This window comes from Centropristis striata, chromosome 18 (assembly GCF_030273125.1).
Source record: "Centropristis striata isolate RG_2023a ecotype Rhode Island chromosome 18, C.striata_1.0, whole genome shotgun sequence".
In the NCBI taxonomy this organism is placed as follows: domain Eukaryota; kingdom Metazoa; phylum Chordata; class Actinopteri; order Perciformes; family Serranidae; genus Centropristis; species Centropristis striata.
The window spans coordinates 4795887-4811765 of NC_081534.1; the positions used below are offsets into that span (position 1 = coordinate 4795887).

The 15879-nt window shown below is 37.3% G+C and overlaps 2 protein-coding genes across 4 annotated transcripts in view; both read right to left on the reverse strand.

The window, feature by feature from the left end:
- Positions 1-1232: 1232 nt before the first annotated feature.
- Positions 1233-8524, reverse strand: yy1b (YY1 transcription factor b). Of its 2 annotated transcripts, none has more exons than XM_059356780.1 (5): positions 7841-8524; positions 5946-6108; positions 4628-4688; positions 4014-4172; positions 1233-2335 (listed from the first exon to the last, which is right to left on the reverse strand). In XM_059356780.1, the coding sequence occupies exons 1-5, from the start codon at positions 8379-8381 to the stop codon at positions 2153-2155; spliced, it is 1107 nt and encodes a 368-aa protein (XP_059212763.1). In that variant the 5' UTR covers positions 8382-8524; the 3' UTR covers positions 1233-2152. The 2 variants fall into 2 exon arrangements, with proteins under 2 accessions (XP_059212763.1, XP_059212764.1); XM_059356781.1 differs by having other exon boundaries at positions 5946-6096; positions 7841-8521.
- A 1613-nt stretch (positions 8525-10137) lies between these two features.
- Positions 10138-15879, reverse strand: part of evlb (Enah/Vasp-like b) — a 47854-nt gene continuing 42112 nt past the window's right edge. Inside the window, exons 7-13 of one of the 2 annotated variants that reach the window (XM_059357018.1) lie at positions 15692-15792; positions 15456-15492; positions 15077-15128; positions 13537-13594; positions 13381-13441; positions 13226-13283; positions 10138-11487 (exon numbers count right to left, since the gene is read on the reverse strand). In XM_059357018.1, the coding sequence (XP_059213001.1) occupies positions 11450-11487; positions 13226-13283; positions 13381-13441; positions 13537-13594; positions 15077-15128; positions 15456-15492; positions 15692-15792 (405 nt within the window). In that variant the 3' untranslated portion in view covers positions 10138-11449. Of the gene's footprint in view, positions 11488-13225; positions 13284-13380; positions 13442-13536; positions 13595-15076; positions 15129-15455; positions 15496-15691; positions 15793-15879 lie in introns of both variants that reach the window. The other variant, XM_059357017.1, reaches the window with a different exon arrangement.

Genomic DNA, 15879 nt, shown 5'->3' on the forward strand with positions numbered 1-15879 from the left:
GGATTATTGAATGGGCCTCTGGGCACAGGCCAGCGGCCTCTGTGTGATACGACTATTAATATTTCTGCTCTTTTGAAAAACAAAGAAGCATGAAGAACAACAAAGACGCATCATGACATCCATTAGTGGGAGAAGTATCCAGATGATTACTTAAAGGGCCAGTGTGTAGGATGGAGGTGGAGCTCATTTTAGCTGCTTTTTATGTTGGGCATGTTAATCAAAAACAGTGAAGCATATTACGTATAAACAGATTCTGTTTATGTAATCTGCACAGTAACTAGTGACATTAGCAATCAAATAAATGTATTAAACTATACATATACTGATTACATTTTCATGGACTGTTTATGCTGCCGGGCCTAAGGTCAGAATCTATTCCCAATGATACAAACAGCAAGAATGGATGTTGTGAGGCGGATCTGACAGCATTGAAAAGGTTCCTGTTCAGCAGATTCTGAATGTTCCCAAGCAGGTTTTGATCTTTATATGAAATGTTATGAAAGGCCTCTTCAAAACACTGCAGCATGCCATGGAAAAAGTTGGCAGTAATAATATGAGGACAAATCAAGATCATTTTCAGAACTGATTCATCTGACAGCCGTTTTCTCGATTAAATGATGGTACAATGTATAATGAAAAACAATAAAGAAGTTAATAGTGAAATAATAACATACCCAAGCTAATAATAACTTGTGGTCTTGAGAGATTGGCATTAAAAGATATATTGCATGCACAGCCATTCACAATTTCAATAAAAACACATTCTTTGTTTTCTTGTGATAATGGGTGGATGATCTTGCTTTCTTGAGAAAAAATTGCAAGAATAACTTGTAGGTCTCCATAGGAACTACCTTTTGTTTCCTCGAAATAACTGGTAGATTATTTTAACTCATGATAGCAAAATTAATTTTCTTGAAAAAATAAAATAGGTGACTTGTGATCTTGAGATAGCATTAACTTAGTTATAATTGGATGTATAGCCATTCTCTGCACCCTTAGATATGGCCTTTTGTTTCATCATAATAGGGGTTGATTGTCATTAATACAGCAAAGCTCGTTTCCCAAGATGACATAATGTGTGGTAACCAATGGGTTATCTTGTTAAGCCTTTTTTTTAACATAAGGAAGTAACTAACTTATGATCCAGAGATAACTGCTGATTAACCTTCATGATCAACTTAGTGTGTGAGCCCTAACACACCTTAAAAAAAGATCCACTCTATATACAAAGCTTTTGTATATTTCGACAGGGTTGGAATGAGCCATTTTATTGTGGGCAGTTGAGATACATGGGTGTAAATATCAACAAAGGAAGTTAATGGTTGATGTCTGTACATTACATTCTAACAAAGAAAGTGATGGTCTCGCAGTCAATTCAATGTTCGCTCCAGATACTTTAACTGAGACACGCTCTGAGTAAGTTTATATTACTCATTCATCTGTGTAAAGACAGTTCATAGAAAATATAAAGCAACTCATGACTAAAAGTTTAATTGGTTAACACTTTAAATCACACCTCTATCTATGTCTACGTAATTTCAATACAGCCATACAATACAAGTATACACGGTTATTTTGTGGTTAGAGAAAAATACAACCAAAGAGGGTATGGAAATGCAAACATACAGCTGTTTTTAAACTTCTCATACATGTGAAACACAAGGCCGAAGCCTTTTTGTATCATAGTTACGATCTCATAATGCAGGAGGAAAAAATAATAATCACAATTTTACCGAACATAGCCTGAGACAAGTGTACAATATGCACACTTGAGGAAAATAAAAGCTATGTGAGAAAATAAAAATACTAATAGATTGCTGCTTCTCTCCTCGCTCTGGTAAAAATAAGTCTCTGATGTTTGTCCATGAGTTCCATCTTCTGGCAGCCGAGTGCCACTGGAGAAACAAAGGGACTGTGTTGGCCGGGGCTTTGGGGAATAGTCACTGTGTTCCTCATCCAATATGACAGCAGAAGAAAGGGGACGCAGGAAAACTAGCTGAATTTCAGTGTTTTTAAGTCTCTGTATCTGTCAGATTTTTTTATATAAATCATTAAGTCTCAAGCTTTTCATTCCGTCCTCAAAAGAGGTTTCAGGTGTGCCGCTAGGATGCTCTTTTGTCGTCTGTGTGGCTTGACGCTGGTGGATGGGCTCTCATTGGTTATTTTTGGCTTTGGCGTGTGTGAGAATGTGAGACTTTAGGTTGGTCGACTGCGCAAACTTCTTATTGCAGCCGTCGAAAGGGCAGACGTAGGGTCGGTCTCCAGTGTGGATCCGCACGTGTGTGCGCAGGTTGAAGTCCAGAGAAAACCTTTTCCCGCAGCCTTCAAAGGTACACTGAAAGAAAGGAGAGGAGCAGGGGAGTCAGTCTGAACGCTCGTCATACAGTATGTGGCATCCAATTTATGGGCCCAAGTGGCTATTTGTTACACCCCCCCCCAAACAAGGATTGTCGCACCAGTGGGCCTGTTAAGCTGTGGATTCCCCCACATGTTGAAGCAGTGTGCATGAGGCTGTATTAACCCATTGAGGCCTGAAACGCCTGTAAAACCTCTGGGCGATTTTAAAATCAGCCCCTAAAACCTGAAGTTTTTCTGGAAATTCAACAGAAGTGTCAACGCTTCTACTAAATAATAGATTTTTCAGCCTCTGTAGCAGATAGAAATGAAATTCAAAAAGTATTTGAGAGCTTATACAAATACTACAAAACGACGTATCCGCTTTCCAGGCTTCAATGGGTTAAGACTGGTGTATTTTTTTTTACCGTCCCCAAACCAAACACACAGGAAGCAAGAATGCAAGAAATTGACTTAACAGTGTGCTTATCTGCTCTAACATAAGATCCAGAGTTACTGACTGAAATATGTTGACTATAGTTAGCCAAAAATGTTATATTACAATATCAAATTGTATATATTGTAATATATTTACTTGTTTTCAGTAGGTTGTGACAGTGCACCAACATTACAGCACAGGTGATCTTATTCATTCTCATCCTATCTATCTATTTATCTAAATAAATAAAGTTATTTCAACATTCAACAAATGCATGAAGTTTTCAAAATCAATGAGTAATCCTGTTAAAAATATGCCATATAAGAGCAGCCCTACCTTTTAATATTTGATGCTTTCAGAGCTTGGAATAATGTTAGCAGCTCTGTCTTGCTCTTTACTGGACATTAGTAAAGTTTCTAATCACGCAACAAATGTTACACAAAGTCATTCACATATTAGTCAGTGTTCATCCCAACAGCCTTTTCTCTTGTGGCGTTAAAGGGAAGAATATGCTAATTACTGATACAAACAAGAACACTAAACAGGTTTTTCAGTAGGACAAAAGAAAAAAACCTTTTGTGACGATACCAATTTTAGCCCAGCTCTCAGTCTCAATATTGTGATATGGAACAATGAAATACATAATACAAAAATATAATTTTACAGGATTCTTTTAACTTTTAAGTCAGATAGAAACATTTTCAACTCATGGAGATACAGTTAGCTTTGTTAGATAGCTAACCAGCTACAGCTGTAAGTGTAAAGCCTGCTTTTATGTGTGAATTCAAGGAAGCATTTTTTTCCCAAAATTACTAATAATGCTGATAGTAAATCAGCCATGGTTATATTTTATCATATACTGCACATGTGGAAGAACACAAAGCTTAACAGGCTGAAAAATACCAGCTAAAACATACATTTCATTGAAATAAGTCAGTATTTATGTTGAGAAGAAAGAGATAAAATAATATGAGAGAATCTTGGAGCAAAGTCTGGGAAGTTAAGACTCTAAATGTCAGTGTGACCTTTGACCTTTATCCACCAAAGACAAAGTTTAACTGGCATTTGGTACTTGGTGGGTGACGATTTGGAACCCATGAGCGAGCACTTACTTTTGATCCCATTTTCCTTAGATTAAATTTGACTTGACTTGATGGGCTTATGTGCTTAATATATAAAAATAGTTCCAAGTGTATCTGTGCGTAGGGAGGAGGGGTGTCAAGTGAGTCCAGATGCCAACCTGGAAGGGTTTCTCCCCCGTGTGAACAAGTTGGTGACGTTTGAGTTTGGAGCTCTCGACAAACGCCTTGCCGCACTCGGCGCAGACGTGCACGCGGGGTCCGTGGGTGTGGAGATGCTTCCTCATGGCTGAGTTATCCCTGAACATCTTTGTGCAGCCCTGGGGACAAAAATGTAGAGCAGCACAGAGTTGACAAACAGCACAGAAAAGCAAATAATGCCATGTTTTTTTCTCCTTCGCAGTAGACTTGTAAACTCTGAAGTGGTGCACCAAACAGGTTTTTGTTTCCTTACGTCCTGAAAAGAGGTAAAGCTGCAGCTATTCTTCCCTGAAATGTATTTCACACTCCAATAGCAGACTGCTCATACAGCAAATAGCCCTTTACATTAGCTAAACATGTCGAGTTCAGATAAGGCCTGATTGTTCTTGTAAGTACATAAAAATCAATACACTCGAGTGCTTTCTGTACTTTTAAATAACCTTTGCAGAAATGTTCAATTATCCAGAAAGCAACAAAGCAACAATGTAAGGCTATTAAAGCTACCAGGAACTATGAACTCTATTTTAGCAAAGTGGTGGCATAGTACATGTGGGGACAACATCATTAGACTCACTTTATGAGGGCAGGCTATCGTCCGGGGAGCATCGTCCTCTTTGACTTTCCTGGGTTTCATCCTGATTAAGAAAAAAAAAGGGGGCATGGTTTTTAGGGTTCAAGCAAACAGACACGTCACAAAGCCATTTGTTTTGGCACAAGCCATGTTATCTATCAGGAGTCCAGTTTTAATGTTGAAATGTTTGAGTGAATCAATAACTTGTGTCAGTAAGAGGCGGTCTGCTGAGGTTTTTAAACATCCTCACTTGACATTTCACCTCAATGATGGAACGAGTTTACAGAAAAGTGAAGCAGAGTAAAAACACTTGCTGAAGTTATGGTAAATAGTTACATAATGTCCGCTCACTATAAACATCCACTGGTGTCACCGTTACAGAAACTGGCTTTTTTTATTAAGCTGATTTATAGGCATTTAAATGACACTGAGTGAATAATCTGTAATGAAAACAACTGTTGCTTTACTAACTGCATATTTTTAGTATAGATAAGTGACCTCCAAAACACAAGCTGACACTTTTTAGCAGCAGTTCTTGGGTTTTTTTTTTGACAGACTATTCATTTTCTTTGTTTCACAACAAAAGATAACGACTGGTTAAAATACCTCATTTTGGTCTACTTCAGCACATAACAATGTTTTAAATGCTTTACACTTTAAATGCACAGGGCTTGCTCAAATATTGTGCATCTACATAAATCAATATATCCTCCTGATACATAGATATCTAGGTTTTGTTTGTTTTACAAAATTTTAGCAATAGGATGCAAGAAACATTTTCCTCTTTTAAAAAGTCTAATATTAAAAACTTCTCTACTGCCTTTCTTTTCATCTGCTGACAACTCAAGGTCAATGACTCTGCCTTAATAAGTTAAAAAAACACATTTTCTGCCTCGCTCATCGCTAAAAAACAAGAAACAAGGTCTGTCCCTAACAAAGGACACGGGGAAAAATGTATTTAAAATAAGTAATGTATTAAATTAATACAGTGTTTGCTTTTATTTTAACTGTAACTTAGACATGTAGGTTATTTATAATAATCTTTAATCTTGCTGTAATCATTAAAATTATTGCACCTTTCTGCATATATAGTTTGAGCATGTGACATATAAAAACATCAGATTATAACTCTTGAAAGAGCAAAAACAAACATCTGTACAAATATCTGTTGCCTGAGTAGAGGGTCTGAGCCATGTTTATTTCACATTATATGTGTGTTTTTTTTAATATTTATCAGAGTTGTCCACAATCTGTTTTTCTCAGGAAAGAGGTGTGTTTACATTTGGGAACGAGGGACGCAGAGACTCCAACACACACTCACCTGGCAAACTCGGCCAGCTGTTTGGGGTCTGAGAGGTCGATCCCCGGGATACCACCAGGGGGCAGCTTCTTCCCTGTCATGTACTCTGAGTAGTCTGGAGGGGAGTTCTCCCCGACGATCTGCTCTTCCACCACCGACTCATGGTCAATGTCTTTATTGTCATCTAGGAAGACATTACAGAGACTGAACCGATAACACATTGGTGTTTCCCTAGCAACAAACCTGAAGGGGGGCAATAACAACTGAAGCAGCCTTGAGCATCCCTGAAGTTACATCAGGAGTCACACTGTTGTTGCATAATTACTTTGGGATTACATTAATAGAAAATGACCTATTTCCAAATATTATTCAATCCCAACTGCTCACGTGTTTTATGCTTGACAATTATATTGTAAACATGTTAATATAAATAAATAAATAAATAAATACTACACTTGATGCTAATGGTTCAACTGAGATAAAACATGACAAACGTGCAAGAGTAGAATGAAGGAAAGACTCACAAAAATTAAACAGGCCTGCAACCAATAAAAGAAAAAGTGTATATATATATATATATATATTCTTTAAATATATTATGGAAGACCAGTAGGCTGTTATGACTAAATGGGTAGGAGATGAACCTCCTTCAATACATCTCTGGAAGTCTTTGATATCAGACTATATTTCTTTGGAAAGATTGTGTATTAATGATCAGAAGGATCTCTTTACAGTAGTTTGGCAAAGTGTTGGATATTGATCTGTAACTCCGAGTGCAACTGCCTGAAATGATAGACCTAATAAGGACTTTTGAGATCATTGCTGTGGATGTGTTTTGGATTTGCTACATATTTCATATTATCTGTATTTGTACTGTGCTGGACTGTCATTATTATTGTTTATTATTATTATTATTATTTTTTATTATTATTGACTGTTATTTCTTATAACATGTTCAATAAAAAGAATGGTCGAAAAATAATAATATATAAATATACATATTATTTTAACAATTTTTTTCCAATTCAACGTTTGGGAAATGTATTACATGTATATAATTTTTTTGTGATAATGGTGGTATTTACCTAACAGGCACAACATTACTGTCATCTTGCAGTTAGGATGTGCGTGTGTAAAAATAAGAGGCTAAACTATTGAATCCTACCAGCAGAGTGCACTAAAAATAGCTGCTGTGGCCTCTCAAGAACAAAATAAACACGAAGACTATGCATAAGGAATATATCAATCAGTTTCCTGTCACCTGGCTGTGAAATAAAATGCGCACTCTCAGAAATATACGCTCTTGTTTGTGTTGTGGAGCCTTTTGACAGTAGTAACGGGTTAACACCTGGTCAATATTGCATTGCACGCAGTACCATCACTCTGCACAGAGGCAGTAGTCAGCCCGCTGCAGACGCAAAGCTGTCTGCTGGACTACCACAGCTAACTGCTAAACTATTTACTGGCTAAATAGTACCTGACTCACCATTTCACGCATATTAAACTTTCACACGCCTTGCATATTCCTCCGGCGCTACACCAGCTGCAGTTGAGCAGCATGTGCGCCACAATTTTGCGGCCTGCAGATCTCCAAACCCCAGCTGTCTGTATCTGCCCCTAGCACCGCCGCCATCTCTGCCTGGCCGCGACTATCGCCATTTTTTCGAGGCCGCCGCCATACTTACTAGTCTCGGGGAATATGGCGGCGCCCAGCAACACTTAAAACATGGCCTCCCTTCAAAACAAAAACATTTCCATATGATAGAGTAGGGTTTCACATCGAAAACTTGCACTATTTGTCGCTTTTCACGGCGGTGCGACGTATCACTCCAGGAACTAGTCTGGTGCAGCAGGACAACGCCCTGGCAATGAGGCCTAACGAGGAGCTGACAGGCGGCTGGGCTGCGTTTACTTACCCGATGCCCACATTGTAACAGAAAACTCCCCCTCCAGTGTCTTTATCTGCACCTGCTTCTGTTCCCATTTTCTTCCGCCGGCCTCCGCGCCGCTTAAATAGCTCTTTTTCCCCGCTTTCTTGCCCCCAGTGCCGCCTCCCCGTTTCATCCGACCCACGGAGCTTTTCCCAGCCACAGTCACCAAAGTCTGCTCGATGTACTCGTCCTCCACCCCCGGAGCCGGGACCGGGATGAGGATCTGGTCCTCGAACCCGCTCCCGCCGTCCGTGTGCAGGTCCGAGTCATCCCCACCGACCACCTCCTCCCGGGTCTGGACCAGGATCACCTCCTGGTGGTGGTGGATCGAGTGAGGGTCGTCCGTGACCAGCGGCTGCAGCGCTATCATGGGCTGCCCGTCGTCGTCGTCGTCGTCCCCGCCGACCACCGTGGTCTCGATAGTCTCCACCGGTATCGTTTCCACTTCTATCTCGTGGAGCTCCACGATCTCGGCCGGCATCTCCGAGCCGTCTGTCTCAATGTACAGCGTGTCTCCGGATGCCATGTTGAAGTCCGCCAGCTTGCTGCTCTCATTCACGCCGTGTTGTGCTCCTTTTTGGACCTCACAAACACTCACACACCCCCCTGCTCTGCTCCTGCTCTCCCTCTTCTTCGATAGCAACTCTCTTCACTCCGTCCCACGCCACTTCTCGTTGCCACTATGCTCTCAGATACGGAAATATCGCGAGACTTTGGGGAATCCAGCAATAACAGTGCTGCTGGTGTTTTGCCAGTTTGTTGACATGACGTTTAGTCATATTGGTCCCAAAAATACTCTTCTGAACCAATGTTATAATAGTTTAGGATTTTTCATTAGTTTTAGTTTTAATTTCGTTTTGATTTTTTGTTTTCAAATTTAGTTAGTTTTAATGAGTTTTTAGAGTGAGTTTGCTAGTTTTAATTAGTTTTTATTTTTTGGAAAATGCTTAGTTTTAGTTTAGTTTTTATTAGTTTTATTTTTTTTTGTAATGGGGTATTTGTTGGGTGCCAGATTTTAAAAAGTCACAATAAATGTTACCTTCATTTCCTTTGTCTTTTCCATCTCAGCCCCAATAAGTTTATTAAGTCATAAAACCAAATAGATGACATGGATTTCATATCAACCAAAAAGGTTTACAGATGAAAAAAGTTGACAAAGACGAAACGAAGGTCACTATAATTTTAGTTATTTTTTATCGGGTTTTTTTAAAACTCTAGTTTTTATTTTTATTTCAGTTAATTAAAATGTTTTTTCAATTCAAGTTTCCTTTATTTCGTTAGTTTTCGTTAACTATAACAACCTTGTTCTGAATATGTTTTTTTTTTTTAACAAGTAATTGACATAATGCAGTGAACACATATTCCAATTATTATACCTGCATTTTAAAGCTGAATCTATTATTAAACTTCACTCGTTGCAATTAATCAAAGCATCATTTTATTTAAGTAATAATTTAATAATAATTGAATTTATATCTTATACTTTTTAATATTTCTTTCCCAAATATTAAATGTTTATCATAAGTGACCAGATCCCAAAATTATAAAATAAATGATAAACTGCTGAATTTTTAAATGTATTTTTAGAGCTTTGAGCTCCACAAGCTGAGTGTGATATGGTCCCATTATATTTAAGAGAAAGCAGACATATTTAGGGCTTCAATACTCTGCAACTTGCACCAAACAATCTAGATGAATAAATAACACTACAGGTAATATCAAAAAATATCAAAAAAGTAATTTGAAAAAGCATTTTTGATTTAGGAATGTGTACTGTCTCTTTTAACCTATTTCATTTAGACTTTTTTGCTAATCTAATACAACTAGACACCTACAGAGTATTTTTTAAGCAGAGAAAATAGTTCACTAGGATTTTCATCCTTCATTATCAATCCTGTAACCTTAACTATACAGTTTTTTTGCATTTGAAGCCATCGTTCCCCTTTAACATTAGTTCCATTTTTTTTCTACATTAACATTGGAAATCATTTATTTTTTTCTCTCAAACCAAAAGTAATTTCTGAGGTTTATGTGGACTAATGCATTTTCTTAGAGGCTTGTGTTTACTTACAACGTAGCCTGTAATGTGTCATTCAGCCTGCCACATACTGTATGTACATGGAAAGTTGTGAAGATGATCACCTACCTAGGGATTTTTGATTTGGTGGAGCTTAAAAAGTGTATTTATTTAAATTATACCGTATGTTACCAAAAGAGTCTGTATCAAATAGGACCTAAAGGAAGACACCACACTCGTATGGTTGAAATTGAATTTATAATTAAATTCCATTTTTTATAACACTTTCTAAATACCCAATAAACTAATAAATATAGTCTTTGGGTTTATCTTTCGTCTCTATTTAGCAAATATATTTGTATGACACTTGAACAGCGCCTTATATTGTGTGCAACACTTGAATAACACAATACGGTTGCACAGAAGCAGCTCAGATGTTTCACACTTCTTTGTGCTGCACCAGCTGTAATTTATGGCACATATTCAGTTAGCACAGGTTTTGGTCTTTAAAAAGATATAGTGAGACAGGAATGAAAATATCACCCACAGAAACAAAAAAGGAAAGAGACGGCCTCATTTATCCAAGACATTGTTCACAGTTTTATTTCAATTCATTTTAAACTTAGTGTGTTTCTTTTTTTTTTTTGTCAAACCAGGAAGCACTTTGTCATAAAAGGAGAGAATAAAATGAACAATACTTCACCATATCCTTGCAGCCAATAAACATTTTATTAACAACATGATCACAAATACTCTGGTGTATTATTTATTTATTTTTTTGTTTATAAGATTGCAATATCCAAAGAATTCCACCCTCGGTTTCAGGTCGGAGCCTGTTTTTTTCGGTCGTGTTTCCACACAAAACTGTGTTGGCGTAAAGGATAAAAAACCTTTAAAAAATGTTCCAGGTTTGAGAATGAGAAAATTTTTGGGATGTGCTTGCAACTGTATCTAAAACAAAAACAAATGAAAACAAATAATATAAAATACAAAAGGCTTACATAAAATGATGTGCAATTATAATTATCAACATTATCATTACTATCATATTCTCATGATCATTTCCTCATTATTACTATTGTACTCACTACACTACTACTACTCATATCAACATTACATTGACAATCATAAAAATGATAGTAATAATAATGAAAATGATAGTAATAATAATAAGAATAATAAAATGTTTAAAACAAACCTGTGTGAAAAAAAAGAAAAACAAATAAAATCATAATTCATTTTATCCGTTTTCCTTCAGGCCGAGGACAGAGGGGCAAAGTGGGCGAACAAACAGACAGAAAATGTGAGGAAATCAGAGGAATCAGTGCGAGAGTGTGCCCCATTCACGTCCAGACAAACAAACCAAATGTTACACAGACATGTCTGAGGTGTTACAGCAACATTGCCGCGTTGCTTCAACACCACAGCTGAACAGGATGAGTAGATGTCACAGTTTGGGCCTCCGTTCCTGCCTTCTCCTCCTCTTCCTCCTTCTTTCTCCTCCTCAGGGCCGCAGCAGCTGCTGCAGGGGCAATGGTTCAAAAAGGTGGTTCATGTTTGGGAGTGGCTCTGAAAGATTATGTCGTGCTAATTCGACTGAGTTCATGTCTAATGGCTGTAGGGACAGAAGAGAAAACATAGGGACATTGTTATCCCGTTAACAACCAACCTGGTCTCACAGAAATCCGTGAAATAGCCACGGATTTCGCTTAACTCAAAATCCGTGGAATAGCCACAGAATCGCTAAAATTTCCGTGAAACTGACACGGATTTCGCAACAATGCAAGTTAATGACAGTCATATCCCGTGGCTATTCCAACATACAAAGTGATTATGTACATTCACTGAGTGAATATTTAGAAAATAAAACATATATTTCTCGCTAGAAATGTGATCAAAATCCATTTTTATGCAGAAACTAAGTCAAAATATTGATTTTTTCACTAAAAATGAGAGAACTGTCCGCCATGTTTTTTGTTCTGACCGCTGGGACCTTGAAAGTCACGTGACTTGGAACAAACCAATAGGAACAAATATCCATGGAATAGCCACGGGATACGACTGTCATTAACTTGCATTGTAGCGAAATCCGTGTCAGTTTCACGGAAATTTCAGCGATTCCGTGGCTATTCCACGGATTTTGAGTTAAGTGAAATCCGTGGCTATTTCACGGATTTCTGTGAGACCAGGTTCTTAACAACAGTTATCACTCAACCTCCTGTCTCTACTGTGTTCAGTAGGGACAGTTAAAGGAGCTCTCCACTGATTTACTGTATGACATTCAGTAAAGTCATCACAGGTAGTACTACCAACCTATGATATATTTTTATAAATGTCTTCTGTAGCTCTGGAGGGAGATTCCCAAAGTTAAAAAAAAGATAACCCTGAATATGTCATAGTGATGTCATCACCTGAAAGGTAACTTTGTATTCTTCCATTTGCACCTGATTAATATAATAAAAGTGCACAATTTTATATAATAATAACAAAGTAGAAAGTATCATAAGTTCTCTGAAAAAATAACTGAAACATAATTATTTGTATTTGACTGTACTATTTTACTATTGCGGCACCATTAAGATGTACTTAAATAGATAAACTCAAATTATTTTGTTATGTTATTATCACTTTTATTTTAATATTTTAAACATCTATATCTTAAAGGTACCTCATGAAATACTTGTTCAATTATCAGCATTATTTTGTAACTTATTATCATTATTATGATATTTTAAAATGTATGTATTAAGATTATTTCGTATTAGAATAGGTTGTCACAGTATTGTACAAATATATGTCTAGTAGATGTGATATTTTGTCTACAATTTATTATTTTTATAAGGTAGGAGTCACAATATTATCAAGATGTTTTGGACATACGTTATAAAATTCTTACATACATAATTGAAGCATATTTAGAGGGAAATGTAATTATATTTGGTAAATTAATTTGGATACAATATCCGTTAATTTGTTCACAGTGTGCTAAAGTGTCCTCTAGGGTGAGTTGTTGAACACATTTTTACTCATCCAAGTAATGATAATATTGACTAACAATGTAATAAACCTTATTATTTACATTGTTTGTATCTGTGTAGCCATACATGATCTATTTCTCCACATAAACGCCTCCTGTTTGTCTTTAAGCTTTGCTGTTAGAGTTTTCCATATTGAGGTTTGTGGGACTCTAGTGCAACCTAGTGGTCACAACTCTACATAACTACCCAACTCCCATCATCCCACTGCTTAGATTTCCAATTAAACATTCATTAACATAAATTAGGAGAGAGACAGTGTTCCTAAATGTTGACTAATTATCCCTCTTTAGTGTTTCAGGAGAAAATGAAACCTACCATCAATGATTTCATCCTTCACTTTGTGCAATTCACGAAACACCTCTTCCAAGATTTCCTAATGAAGCACAAACAAAAAGATGATTTCTTTATTTACTGTAGAAATATTACAGATTCCAAATTAACTTTGGGGGGAAAAAATGATTTTCTTTTACCTGTTTCATTCTATCAAGGTCTAACGAGTCTGTGTCGCTGCCACCCCCCACAGGCCGTACCCTGCGTGATAAAAAAACAACAGAATCTGTCAGATTCACTGCTGTTGTTCTGCCTCACAGACAGATCCAATAAGCTGTGCTGCTTCCAGCTCTCACCTTGAAACCATTGACCTGTCTGCAGAGTTAGCTCGGTCCCACGGCTTCTTTGCAGCATCTAGAAAACATGAACAGGGAAAAACCAGCAGGGATTTACTGACATTTCCTCATATCAGATATGATGCATTCCTCTCTGTATGTTCTCTATTGCCTTCAGTCTTTGAGTCAGTCAGGCTTTTGCATCTATAATTGCATATCATTTTTAAGGAGACTAATTATATCGAGAGGCGTCATAATCCTATCCTCTAATGACAGTCCCCTCAGAACACGTACAAACTGTACACTGAGGTACAGAACAGATACAGCTGCGTTGTGACCAAGAAGTTCCTGGTTATTTTAGTAACTTTGAAGGAGCTAAAGCTTCCTTTAGTCCATTCTTGTCTGTGTTTCCGTAGCGGTCTTAATACTAGAGAAGATCAGGCAAATTTGTCCAATAAAAGCAACAGAAAATTGGATGAGAGCTTCTGAATGTTGCAGGGGTAAACACACTGTGTAGCCTGCAGCATTATCTCAAAAACATCTCTCTTTTTATCAAAAAAAAAAAAAAAACTTAAGTTTTGTCTCATTGCCATGACATTTAGTCACATATACTGATGCTTATTGGATGTAATGAATGAAACTGCAGAGAGTAAAAAGTGGTTGATGGTTATTTATTTGTGAGAAATAACCAGAAAAAAGGTTTACTGTTCTCATCCACAGGCTTTCTACCCTCCAACCAGGGACTCTTTTGGTGGGTAAAATGTCCCTTTAACCCATAAGAACCCATGGTGACACCCGTGTAACACTTTGTTTCAACCCATTTAACAATTGTGATCCGTTAATAGGGTGCCCTTCAATGCAATCCTATTGCATTTAACTTGTTCTGACCATATTTCCTAAGCAAATTAAAGTCACAATGTTGGTATATGTTACGGAGATGAAAACAAAAAGGCAAATAGTTATTTGTTTTTATTTATTATTGATTTATTCTTATTGTTACTTTAAAACAAATCTGACAAATAATTTGTTGTTAAACAGCGCTATTAATGTCACAATTTTGATATATGTTGTGGAGATGCAGAAGAAAAAGGCAAATTTGTGTTTCTGTGAGCAGAAAATGTGTTGTTTTTTTAAATTTTAAAATAAGAAATATCATAAATATAAATAACATAAACGTCCAATGTAACCGTTTATGTTACATCACAGATCTTTGACATTTAGGGGTAGAATTTTTTTTTTTTTTTAAACATCATTAATGTGTTCTATATGATCCACTTGTTCTGTTGTGTAACCCCATAATTTTCCTTTAAGGATAACTGGGTCTGGGTTCTTATGGGTTAAGATGACACGAGTTCCCGTGGTAGTAATGAGGCTAGATACAGCTGAGAACCAAACTGCTGTAAAACATGTAAAAGGCTCTTCCTTTCACATTCAGTCAGATGTATTTGTTCATTTGTTAATATGTTTGACTTCCTCCGAGACTATAAAACATGCCCAACCATGTAAACTACATAACACATTTGGTGAGACATAGTTTAGCGCTTAGCTTAGTTTTCCTCACCTGTGGCGTTCTGTCCACTCCGGGTGCTGGGTGACGGAGAATTTGGGTCATCCTATGGGACGACACAAGAATTAATAAGCATCATTACCTCCACTAACATTATCATCATCATCACCATGGACACAGCTGTTTATTAATGCAAACAACACAGGTTTCTTTTAACTGATTTTCTCTGTTAGTACATTTTTTCCTCATTGCCCCAATTAAGTTTCCATCGCAATGTAATTACTATACATAAAAATAACAATCATCATTATCATGCTCTTCTAATCACCACCAACATTATCATGAATCCTGCCTCAATCATCATCCTAATTATCTCTGTGAATCACAGAGTGAACACCAGCTACTGCAACATCACTGTTTTCCATTCACTCACATTTTGGCTGTCCTCGGGCCTCTCTGAGGCTGCTTTCCTTCTGGGGGGGAAGAAGAAGCCTCAAGTGAGATCAGAGCATGTTATACAGTGTCAATAGTGTTAACGTGTGTAATTATAATAATAATCACTAATGAATCCCAAGCACACATTGATTAAAGGCTTTAGTGATCAATTAATGCAGCTGCAGGATGTCGATGCAAAATGATTCTGTGGTTTTCTCAACTCATGGCTCTGACCTTCGCGCCAACAGAGCGTTCATCTCCTCCATCAGTCCTCCGCTTCCTCCACTTGTTCGGTTGGCATCGTTTTTGCCGCTTGAAGAGCTGTCGTCTTGAGGCTGGGGAGAGGAGAGGAGAGGAGAGGAGTTACTCTCTGATGTGTACAAACAGACAACTATGACAAACATGTCAGTCAAGTTTGGTGG

Coding starts and splice junctions, on each gene's coding strand:
- yy1b (XM_059356780.1), bottom strand. CDS start 8,381: ATGGCATCCGGAGACACGCTGTACATTGAGACAGACGGCTCGGAGATG. Junction 6,109..7,840: donor TGTTACAATGTGGGCATCGG/GTAAGTAAACGC, acceptor ATGTCTTCCTAG/ATGACAATAAAGACATTGAC. Junction 2,336..4,013: donor CGGGGGAGAAACCCTTCCAG/GTTGGCATCTGG, acceptor CCTTTCTTTCAG/TGTACCTTTGAAGGCTGCGG.